Raw genomic sequence first — 12423 nt, 5'->3', positions numbered from 1 at the left:
AAGAACCAAAATTATTATGTATATTTGTTGTGGAATATAATTTATTTTATAAAAATCCTTTTAGCCAATGGGGGCCTGCTCCACCGCAAGCTCCGCCTATGCCTGCATTGAGCTGCAAGTATTCGAAAGTCGTCATTTTCTATCTAAAAATATGCATAGCGAATACAAGAAAAAGTTAATCTGTGAAAAATAATTCATTGCACTTCAGTGATAACTATAATGGATTTAAATCATGAATATTTAATAAAAGGCGGTCTTTTATATGTACAGTATACAGTATAAAATACACTGTAATCTTGTAATCTTTTGTGACCCATGCTGGCAAAATGAACTTTATAGAGTCACCAAAGTAAATTTTTGAGTTAAGAATTTAAGGTTTGAAAACAAAATTATTCTATCCATACCTTAAAATCGCTGGTAAAACTAATACATTTAGTACACATAAATATCAATGTATGTTCAACTTTTTTCTTTCTGTTATTGTTTGGTTGACATCGAGACAGACAGCTTTAAGATCTGTAATGCAAGGATCTAATATAAATTATATTAGATATATTAGATCAAACATTCACTTAAGACATGTGAATTCTTGTCAAAAAAGATATTTTTAAAACTGTAATTCTGTATATGTACAGTATATCAATACATTTATCATTTCTTATTGGTACAGTTCATTGTAATATAACAAATGCTTATCATTTGTGATAAAGTGAGCATTTGTGGGGTTTTAGTTAACAGTATTTATGTTCTTTTGTTTGAGCATCTGTGAGCTAGAATTGAATATATATATATATATATATATATATATATATATATATATATATATATATATATACACTCACTGGCCACTTTATTAGGTACACCTGTCCAACTACTCCTTAACGCAAATTTCTAATCCGCCAATCACATGGCAGCAAATCAATGCATTTAGGCATGTAGACATGGTCAAGACGATCTGCTGCAGTTCAAACCGAGCGTCAAAATGGGGAAGAAAGGTGATTTAAGTGACTTTGAATGTGGCATGGTTGTTGTTGCAGACGGGCTGGTCTGAGTATTTCAGAAACTGCTGATCTACTGGGATTTTTCTCGCACAATCATCTCAAGGGTTTACAGAGAATGGTCAGAAAAAGAGAAAATATCCAGTGAGTGGCAGTTCTGTGGGCACAAATGCCTTGTTGATGCCAGAGGTCAGAGGAGATGGGCCAGACTGCCTTGAGCTGATAGAAAGGCAACAGTAATTTAAATAACCACTCGTCACAACCGAGATACACAGAAGAGCATCTCTGAACGCACAACACGTCGAACCTTGAGGCGGATGGGCTACAGCAGCAGAAGACCACACTGGGTGTCATTCCTGACAGCAAAGAACAGGAAACTAAGGCTATAATTCACACAGGCTCACAAAACTTGGACAAAAGAAGATTGGAAAAACGTTGCCTGGTCTGATGAGTCTTGATTTCTGCTGCGACATTCAGATGGTAGAGTCAGAATTTGGCGTCAACAACATGAAAGCATGGATCCATCCTGCCTTGTATCAACGATTCAGGCTTGTGGTGGTGGTGTAATGATGTGGGGATGTTTTGTTGGCACACGTTGGGCCCATTACCAATGAGCATCATGTATTGTTTCTGACCATGCTCATCCTTTATGACCACAGTGTACTCATCCTCTGATGGCTACTTCCAGCAGGATAACGCGCCATGTCATAAAGCTCAAATCATCTCAGATTGGTTTCTTGAACATGACAATGAGTTCAATGTACTCAAATGGCCTCCACAGTCACCAGATCAGACTTTGAAAACCAAAAGGTGTGATCTTTGAAAACCAAATGTGCTCTCGTGAACCGTAGAGAGTTGCTTTCCCGTGTTCACATGGCGAACTCATGCTGTGTCCTTTGGGGAGGGGCTATCTTTATTCAGGAAATTGTCTTACAGGTTCTTGTAACTTTATTTCTGAGAGTGTGTGAACTCTTTCCCGCGAGTCATGTGCAGTAAGTTTGATCAAATTAGCTTTACCTTAACCTCATTTCAACTTACTATATTGAATTGGAATAGCGGTGGGTTGCTATAACTTACAAAAACAAGTTCAAATGTTTTTCAAATTTAAAATAATATGTTGAAATGACTTGTAAAATGACCTCTGTGTATGAAATGTGCTATACAAATAAACTTGCCTTGCCTTATTAAAGAGGGGTAAAAGTCTTAATAATGATCTATTTGCCCTAAAAAAGAAAACAGAATACACCTTGACTTAATGGCTTTAAGTTAAGTTAAATAATTAATTTTTCCTAAAAACTTTTAAATCTTACAAATATTGTGTAAAAAGTGCAAAATGTTTGGAGTGAGATCTTGTTGCTTTTATGTTTTCCCCAGCAGGTGTTTCAAGCACTTCAATCATTTCTGTGGCTTTAGATTAATTTAAGGCCAATTGCAATTATATTATCATACATATATATTACATGTATTTCGTAAAGTAATATACTTTTAATCAGCTCTTAACTTTACAACAAAAATAATAGCCAACAGTGATAACAGAAATAGCTTTATTTTAAATAAAATAAGTTAATCAAAATATCTTGATGATTGAGAGAAATCATGCAAATTAAACTAAAACACAGAGTAATGAAGGGTATATTTTAAGGTTTAGGTCAAGTGTACGTTAACTCCCAGTATTTTATACCAAGGTCAAGGGTTTGATATTGCATATGAAAAACATGTACATAAGTAACCCAAGTTAATCAGTTTGATCAAATAAAAAAGTAAAAAAGCAGATTAAAACATCTGCTAAAGAAAAGTCTTCCATATTCAATTCAATTTTATTTATATACTGTAGCACTTTTCACAATTTTTTAATTATTTCAAAGCAGCTTTACATTCATAAAAAAAGAAAAAACACAGAAAAATCAAGGGACAACAAAAGTTGCAAAGTACAGATTAAACTGAACTATCGAGCGTTGTGATAATGAAATGTATAGAAGAGATATCTAAGTTAAACCTGAAAAAAAAACTAGAGAGACAGATATAGCTGATTCTATAGAGGACATAATATATATTAGATACTTTATTATACAACTTTAAAATATAAAAACATTAAGAATTAAAACATTTTTATTATGTGTTCAAGGATGAGACAGGATCTGCATCAGACATTCAGCCAGCGGTCTGTGTTCATGAAGTCTGAAATACAACCTGAAGATGAGAAAGAAAGGAAATAATACATAAGTCTTATATAGCGCTTTTCAAAGGACGAAAAGACGCTTATGAAATGTCAACATTTAATTTTAGTCATCATTAGGGCCCGAGCACACCGGGGTGTGAGGACCCTATTGTTCTTCAAGGAGTTATTATTAGGGCCCGAGCACCGAGGAGCAGGCCAGAATGGCCTGCACCGTAGGTGCGAAGCCCTATTGTTTTTGCTCGGATTATTATTTTTATTATTATTTTTTTTTTTATTTTTTTTTTACGTTTCGGGGCAATTTGGGGGCCTTAACATACTCAAAAACTCTTGAAATTTTGCACAGACGTCAGAGTCGTTGGCCATCAGGTTTGGGCAAAGGCTGGACCACGGGCGTGGCAAGGGAGCTCTGTAGCGCCCCCTGTAATGCAAAAACAAACATTGGGGCACAGATCGGGCAAAAATGTACGCACATGTACGAGAGTTGGTACGCATATAGATCTCATCGACCCGAACAACTTTCGCACTCTAACATTTAAGCTCCGCCCAACAGGAAGTCGGCTATTTTGGATTGTTTCAAAAATGCATGTGGTGAACTTTTAAATACTCCTCCTAGAGGATTCATGGGATTGACACCAAACGTGGTGATCATGATGTCGAGACATTGTACTTGCTAAATTGCGAAGGGATTTTTGATATCTCGAACGGTGCCGCCGTGGCGAGTCAACAAAGTTGTGGCAAAATCAGAGAAACAGGAAGTGTCTAATATCTAAGGCAAAAAAGTTCTTATTGTGATGCCAATCGGGGTGTTTGTTCGCCTGAAGATTCCGATCGCATCGATGTGCTTATTGTGAGTCTCGGGTATAGCGCCACCACCAGGCGCCAGGAAGTGTGTCAGTCACAAAGGTGGATTTTTTTGACTGTTCCATCCGATGTTCTTTTAAATACTCCTTCTAGGATATTCATGCGATTGACACCAAAAGTGGTCAACATGATGCTAAGACATTGTAGATGATAAATTGCGAAGGGATTTTTGATATCTCAAACGCTGTTCCCATGGCAACGCGTCAAACTTTTTACTTTCATTTTAAAGGCTTATTTAAGCCTGACAGTTGCATGCAATGTTCTTTTAAATACTCCTTCTAGGGAAATAATGCGATTCACACCAGAAGTTGTCAACATGATGCTGAGACATTGTAGACGCTAAATTGCGATGGGATTTTTGATATCTCGAACGCTGTTCCCATGGCAACGCCCCAAACTTGACTTTTATTTCAGGCATATTTAGGGCTCTTGGCGTGCTTAGATTAACCTAAAAGTCGGCACACACATCAGAGTTGTCGGCTGTTAAGTGTGCACAAACAGGTCAGACATAGGCGTGTCTCTTAAGTGGCTCACTAGCGCCCCCGTTTGTCTAAAATATGGGGTTTCTTTTACCTACAGTCCCCAAATGGCTCAGTAGCAACATTAAATAGCCCACTGATATTTACCCACTTGATGCCCTTGCCCACCGTGCATCGTTTTCTCGGACGCACCGTGTAGCGGTAAAAAAACGTGCGAGGGCCCGCCATTGCTGCTTGCAGCTATATTTATTATTTTTTTTCTTTTTCTCCGACTTCAGCGGGACTTTAGAGGGCCTAAACATACTCGAAAACTCATGAAATTTTGCACAGATGTCAAGAGTGATGAAAATTTACATGTGGTGTAGGCTTTAGAATTAGGCGTGAGAAAATGGCTCTATAGCGCCACCTACAAATTTTCAACGAAGCAGCCCTCGGACTGTGTTTGACGTACAATTACAAAATTCGGTACGCGTCTGTAGCATGACAAGACCTACAAAAAAGTCTCTTGGAGCGAAGCCGTAAACCAAACAGGAAGTCAGCTATTCGGAGTTATTTTTGTGATTTGGGCGCAGTTTTTGTCATTTCCAGACGTCATACTTTAACTAACTCCTCCTACAGTTTTCGTCGGATCGTCTTCATATTTGGTGAGTGTCATCTTAAGGCCTTTGTGATGCTAAATTGCGAAGGATTTGACTCTACGTAAAAATTTGTGTCGGTTCTGGCCCGACAAAGTTTGATGTTTTCCAATGAAACAGGAAGTTGCTGGAACTCATGCATACAATGTCCGATCTGTCCCAAATTTCACATGATTGCTAAGAGTCCTGACCTGAACACATCTACATAACAATTTTCATTTATAGCCATAGCGCCCCCAGCTGGCAACCTGAAGGAACATGTTTTAGCACCACTTTCAAATATTGAATGAAGCAGCCCTTGGACTGTGTTTAACTTACATGTACGAATTTCGGTATGCTCATGTATTATTACAAGCCCTACAAAAAAGTATCTTGGAGCAATGCCCTAAACCAAACAGGAAGTCAGCTATTTTGAATTATTTCTCAGATTTTGGCTCAGTTTTTCTCATTTCCAGCAGTCATACTTTAACTAACTCCTCCTACAGTTTTCGTCGGATCATCATCATATTTGGCGAGTCTCATCTTAAGGCCTTTGTGATGCTAAATTGCGAAGGATTTGATTCTATATTAAAATTTGTGTCTATTTCAGCCAGCCAAAGTTTGATGTTTCGCTATGAAACAGGTTCCTGGAACTCAGGCATACAGTGTCCGATCTCTCCCAAACTTCACATGATTGCTTAGAGTCATGTCCTGAACACATCTACATGTCAATAGTCACTTATGGTTATAGCGCCACCAGCTGGCAACAGGAAGTGACATGTTTACAATGATTATCCAATGTCTGATCTGTCCCAAACTTCACATGATTAATAAGAGTCCTGGACTGAACACATCTACATGCCAATAGTCACTTATGGTTATAGCGCCACCAGCTGGCAACAGGAAGTGACATGTTTACACTGATTATGCAATGTCTGATCTTTCCCTTACTTCACATTATTAATAAGAGTCCTGGACTGAACACATCTACATGTCAATAGTCACTTATGGTTATAGCTCCACCAGCTGACAACAGGAAGTGACATGTTTACACTGATTATGCAATGTCTGATCTGTCCCAAACTTCACATGATTAATAAGAGTCCTGGACTGAATACATCTACATGTCAATAGTCACTTATGGTTATAGCGCCACCAGCTGACAACAGGAAGTGACATGTTTACACTGATTATGCAATGACCGATCTTTCCCCTAACTTTACATGATTAATAAGAGTCCTGGACTGAACACATCTACATGTCAATAGTCACCAGTGTTGGGCAAGTTACTAAAAAATTAGTAATTCGTTACAGTTACTAATTACTTCTTTTAAAAGTAACTGAATTACTCTACCGGTTACTGTATATCAAAAGTAATTAGTTACTTAGAAAAGTAACTTTTAAGTTACTTTTATGTCTGCTTTTTAAATGTAAATATGAACAGTACTGAACAGTCAAACAGTAAAATGATATGGATGGGCTATTTTACACGTTAGACTCTAATATATCACATACTGTAGGAGCCTATTTTGCTTTAGATTCAACCTTTGAATATTTTTGTTAGAAATTATCTTAATATGTAAACTTAGTTTATTTATGTATATCATTTAGACCATTTAGACAAATATTCTGCATGTTTACAAAAATATAAAATGTGTTAAAATTGTGTAGTGTCTCTTTAAAAATTTGGAGACAATTGTGTCAACATGTCAAATTTTGTAAAATAAATTATAATTTTTCTGATTTCATATTTATTTTCTTAAGTTAGAAACGTCTCCGCTGTGTCCTGCTGACAGGCACGTTGCGCGTGCAGCAGATGAGGCAAATTATGGGTCCTCCGAAGGTTAGACCGTCTCATTTCAGTTCTCTTCGCGAACTTCTGAGCGCCTTGAATGGCCGAGTGCTCACCTTTTATTGCATGCTTAGTAGGGTGCAGCCCTTGAATTGGAACACAGCTTGTGAAGCTTGCCGCAGGGACTGTGCTCTTTGGTCATATATTGTTTGTTTTCTGTTGGATTTAAATGATACACAGGATTAAAGGAAGATATTTATTCAGAAAACGGAGTAGGCTACGTGGATTGTTTTGTCGGACGGACACAGAGCGAGTGGATTGTTTTGTCAGACGGACACAGAGCGAGTGGATTTTTTGTTCGGATACGGAGAGACTGAAACTAAAACTAAAAGCGAGCTCACACATACTATGGAGTTTTAACACGGGTGTACACCGCAGCGTGAATATTTTAGTGGAAACAACAATCGCGGATCGTTCTCTTCCATGAAGCCGATGTAAACATCTAAGAATATATGAACATTTCTTAGATTTATTACCTTTGTGGACTACAAATGCAAGTTGATGTCATACTGCGATTGCTTGGTGAAGATAATTTACAAACATGAGACCGGATGGATTATGACTTGCGCACAATTTTTAAACAAAGGTATGTTGTCCCGTTTAGATTTTTCATGTTCATTCTATATGCACTGTCAGCTATGATGAAGTGTAATGAATCATTGCGCCGCCAGCTACGGTCCTGCGACGTCAGATATGTCTTGTCTATTTTTTACAAAATAGAGTAACGCGAGTAACGAACTCATTTAAATTTCAGTAATTGTAATTGCGTTACTTGATTTAAAAAAAAAGTGGAGTTACAGTAACGCGTTACTCCCATCACTGATAGTCACTTATGATGCCAATAGTCAGTTACGGTCATAGCGCCACCAGCTGGTAACAGGAAGTAACATGTTTACAATGATAATGCAATGTCGGATTTGTCCCAAACTTCACATGATTGATAAGAGTCCTGGACAGAACACATCTACGTGCCAATATTTACATGTAGTCACTCATACTCACACACACTCGCTCACTCACTGTCTCTCTCTCTCTCTCTCTCATGCTATCTTACACGATGCTGTCATTTGTAATTAGCAACAGGAAATGTGGCACATTATACTACACTTTCAAATGGTTCACCTATGTTTACATGCTTAAATGCCTATTTACTACTGTTCCCTTTAATTCTTATTCCACGCGTGGCGGTGTCAGGTGTGCGAGGGCCCTTCCATCACTGCTTGCAGTTTTAATATTTATAGTATATCTAGAACCTTAAACCCACAATATCAGTAGCGGCTAGCTTGCGTTTTTAAAATATTTGTTTGTTGCGTCATGTGATCCATGTGCATCACGTGTTTTGTCAAAATAAGTGCCTGCTGCACACGCGTCAAAACCATTTATGATAAAAGAGACGCTCACGTTCACAAAATACACGCAAGACACAGTAAACTTTGATTACGCACGAGATTATGCGATTATAGTTAAAAAAGCATTCATTCATACCTCCTTCAAACTCCATACGTCTTAGGATAATGAAAACAGCATCTCCAATCATTCCTCTCTCCTTCAGTCATTCAGCTTCATCCTTCTTTTAATTGTGTGGATATTGCCCTGTAGTGATGAAAATGTACATTTAAAACAATCTTACTATACAACTAACTACACAAAATAAAAAGCACGTAATCTGCAAAATGCAGTTTCCTACTTGAAAAGGTCTGTTACCTCCTTTTGTATACGAGTAGCTCTTCTTCGTCAGACTTAATTTTAAACCAGTCATGATGTAAGATCTGCTTGAGCGTCGGACGATCACTTGGATTCGGGGCCAGGCACCATCTTAACAGATCACAGATTTCTGTACAAGATTTAGGAGAGAGCTGGTTAGTCATCATGACACACAAATGGCAATAATGATCACGGCATAAAGAGACGCTTTTGTTGTCATTTTTGTTGTCTGTCTATCATCTAAAGGGCCCCTGGTCACAGACAGACAGTACCTCAGGTTAAGATGATGGCACAGTGATGTAATACATCGGCGAGCCACTAAATGACTGTTTAGCTAAACACAATAAAGTCTAACATCTTACCAGACAGACCGTATCCTCTGATAATATTTATTGTGGATTTGATCAGAGAATTTGTGTGTGCATTTTGATCAGTCATTTTCACTCACCGTTTGATAAATCCATCTCATTTGTCTTCAGATACCCGGAAAGAAAGTTCTTTGAGGGGAAACTTCTAAGCACCATGAAATACAGCAAAACACCTAAGGCCCAGACGTTTGCTGGCACGGCGTGGTATTTCTTAGCCGTTTTGATCTCAGGCGGGGTGCAACATGGAGCTCCTGTACACAAAACATCGTGTTGAGTCATTTTGTAAAAGAAACAACAGGTTTCAATACTCCGCTATATTAAAAAAAATTCAGCTCACCTACAAAGTCGGAGGACTTATATGCCTCATGCGTCAGATAATGTCCAGCCCCAAAGTCAATTAACTTCAGGCTCATTGTTGATTGCTGCACCAAGAAGTTCCCGGCATGGATGTCGGTGTGAAAAACTCCATTATCCAGACAGTGTTGTACTGCCAGTACCGCCTGACGCATGAGATGTCTTGCTGTATTTTCACTTAGTTTTTCTTCATGCTGAACAAAATGCAACAAGGATTCGCTGTGCAGTGGGTACTCCATCACGAGTGTTAAATCCTGTTCAGTCTCGTACCAGTCATACATCTCTATGACATTGGGGCATGAGGGCGCATCTCCTAACTTAAGCATCAGCGCCACTTCTGTAATGACTGGTTCGGAGGTTTCAGGCTGGAGAAAAATTATGAATTAGATAAAAACAATATCTTGTATTGGTGCATATTCGCTTAACTGTCCATTTTATGTCTAGTTTACTTCATTACATTTTATGACAACTTACAGACTGAAGATATTTGAGAGGCCTTTTTTGTTTGGAAATCCGCTTGATGGCAACCTGTAAAGAGAAAAACAACAAAAGTTGATTTCTCTTGAGCTGACTAAAGCGGCTCACCTGACACTGCACACATAACTTTAAGGTTTAAGAATCTACAAACTTTAAAACATGGTTTAGATCAAGTGGACATACAAATTTCAGCAAACATTATGTTTAATATAAATACGAGTGCATTACCGGAGAGCCATTTGATTTATAAATCCCTTTGTGCACTTTGCCAAAGAAGCCTTCCCCAAGCACTTCATCCTCCAAGAGTTGATATTTACAATCAAAAGTGTCTGAAAAACACACAGAAAAATGATGAGGTGACAGTACATGTTAACACTCATATACTCACAGATGAAAGGTACAGCATACATTTCCAGGTACAGAAGAATATGATGAAGAAACCATTTCACACATTGGTGCAAAGTAGGAGTAATGAAGTCAGTACACTCACCTTTAGGCACTGAGGGATCATCTGGTTTCTTCTCACTTGGCGGTTCAATAGCTTGTTGAACAACATTTATAACTTTTGGCCTGACAACTTTGTCATCTTCTGGCGAGGGATTTCTGGGATTTTCAAAATCTTTTGGTCTGGGATTTTTATCTTCTTTTGGTCCAGGATTTTTAGCTCTACTTGGGTTAGGAATCCAAGGACGTCTGGGATTTCCAAGAGCTTTAAGAGCTTTTGGCCTGGGATTTTTACCACCTTTTGCCTCAGGATTTCCAACATCTTTTGACCCAGGATTTTTTGCTTTATTTGGGTCAGGATTTCCACCACCTTTTAACCCAATATTCTCTGGAATGGCACCTAATGTCTGTAGCCTGGCATTGGCTGCAGCGATGCCACCAGAACTGGCCAGATCCACATCATCCATGGCATCAGGAAAAGCTGGATTGGCATCTTTTTTCACTTTACTCTTCCCTTTTTTACTCCAAGGGTTGTGAAATGAGCGGCTCTTTGAAGCCTTTTGTTTTTGTTTCTTTAAGCCAACACTCTTCGATTGAGAATCTGCCAGATCAACAACTTCCCTGGCATCAGGGATAGCTGGATCAGCCTCAATCTGTGAAGTCGGCATCGACTCCACTTTGCCCCTCCGGAAGCATCCAAAGAAGCGTTGCGTCAATGTCATGCGTTTATCCGGACGAATCTTTGGTTTTGATTGGGGGCCGGCCAGAGCAGGAACATCCATGCCAACAGGAATATCTGAAATAGCCTTGGGCTGTTGAGTTGGCACAACAGTCACTTTTTCTCCCTGGAGGTTAGATTTGCGGCTCTTTGAAGCCTTTTGTTTCTGTTTCTTCGGACCAACGTAGGTCTTTGACTGTGATGCAAGATCAACAACTTCCCTAACATCAGGGATAGCTGGATCCGCTTTAAGCAGGGGAGTCGGCACTGACTCCACCTTGCCCCTCCAGAGACAGTCAAAGAATGCCATTCGTTGTTTTTCCGGTTTGATCTTATTGTTTAATTCAGAGCTCGCCAGACCAGCATCATCCTTTACATTAGGATTATCTGAATCTGCATTAAGCTGTGGAGAAGACCAGAGGTGGGTCAGACAGACAGATGGACAGACAGACAGATAAATGTTTCCAAACATGTTTAGAAGCCATGTTTCCATCCAAGGCTTTTTAGCAAAAAAATAGCTTTAACGCAAATAAATGTGATGTCACATGATAGATCTTCATCATGCGCAACCTCTGAAGGGCATAACAGCAAACAATAGCCGCTCTTATTGCAGCCTGAGACTTTCTGTTTTGATTTGCAGAGTCGATCCTCTATATACACAGAGGGTACACAAGCTGCACTGAACTTACTTCATGAAGTGCTGAAATGTCAATCACTTATCCATAAAATGATTCATGTTTATTCTCCTAAATATTCAAATTTTCTCCTCATAATCGGGTCCCTTTGGTGAAAGCACATTTATTTTAAATTACCGAGACCACAAACATCAGACTGGACCTGGCTAAGCTTTTATTGTAAGAGCATTAGAGAAATTAGGTAAATAATTTGCTCAAGATCTGATTTTTTGTGATACACCAAAACTAATGTGACAATTCGCTTTCATCCTTCGTGACATCACCACGGACACCATTTTAGCACCATTTGAATAGAAAACCTTTTTTACGCATATTCACTTGGTCGATAACAAAACCTGGATGGAAACATGTCTATAAATGGACAGATAGTTGTAGTAAATGTAATGATGTATCAAACCTCTGAAGGAATCAGTGTTTCCACTTTATCATTATGAAGGAATGGGCGCCTTACAATCTTCCATCCCTTCTTTAATGATTTCAATAATTTATTCTCACATTTTTCTACACCAAAAAAGAAAAACAAAAACAAATGATAAACTATTAGAAAATTCATTATGACAAAAGAGAATGACAAAGAACCGTGGTCAGTAATAATACTTAATAAACACATTTAACAAACTGTCCACCCAGATACTATTTGATTAAATATCTATATGTAATTGAGTATCTAATTCTTTATA

The 12423-nt window shown here is 38.4% G+C and overlaps 1 protein-coding gene across 1 annotated transcript in view; it reads right to left on the bottom strand.

Moving 5' to 3' along the window:
• The window catches only part of LOC141368749 (uncharacterized), a 40696-nt gene extending 28702 nt beyond the window's left edge, over positions 1-11994 (bottom strand). Inside the window, exons 1-7 of the mRNA XM_073872846.1 lie at positions 10377-11994; positions 10115-10215; positions 9884-9937; positions 9393-9774; positions 9136-9306; positions 8688-8817; positions 8469-8576 (exon numbers count right to left, since the gene is read on the bottom strand). Of these exons, the coding sequence (XP_073728947.1) occupies positions 8546-8576; positions 8688-8817; positions 9136-9306; positions 9393-9774; positions 9884-9937; positions 10115-10215; positions 10377-11541 (2034 nt within the window). The 5' untranslated portion in view covers positions 11542-11994 and the 3' untranslated portion in view covers positions 8469-8545. The remainder of the gene's footprint in view (positions 1-8468; positions 8577-8687; positions 8818-9135; positions 9307-9392; positions 9775-9883; positions 9938-10114; positions 10216-10376) is intronic.
• Between the last annotated feature and the right edge of the window lie 429 nt (positions 11995-12423).

This window comes from Misgurnus anguillicaudatus, chromosome 11, assembly GCF_027580225.2.
Source record: "Misgurnus anguillicaudatus chromosome 11, ASM2758022v2, whole genome shotgun sequence".
In the NCBI taxonomy this organism is placed as follows: domain Eukaryota; kingdom Metazoa; phylum Chordata; class Actinopteri; order Cypriniformes; family Cobitidae; genus Misgurnus; species Misgurnus anguillicaudatus.
This window is presented reverse-complemented; position numbering and strand designations above follow the sequence as displayed.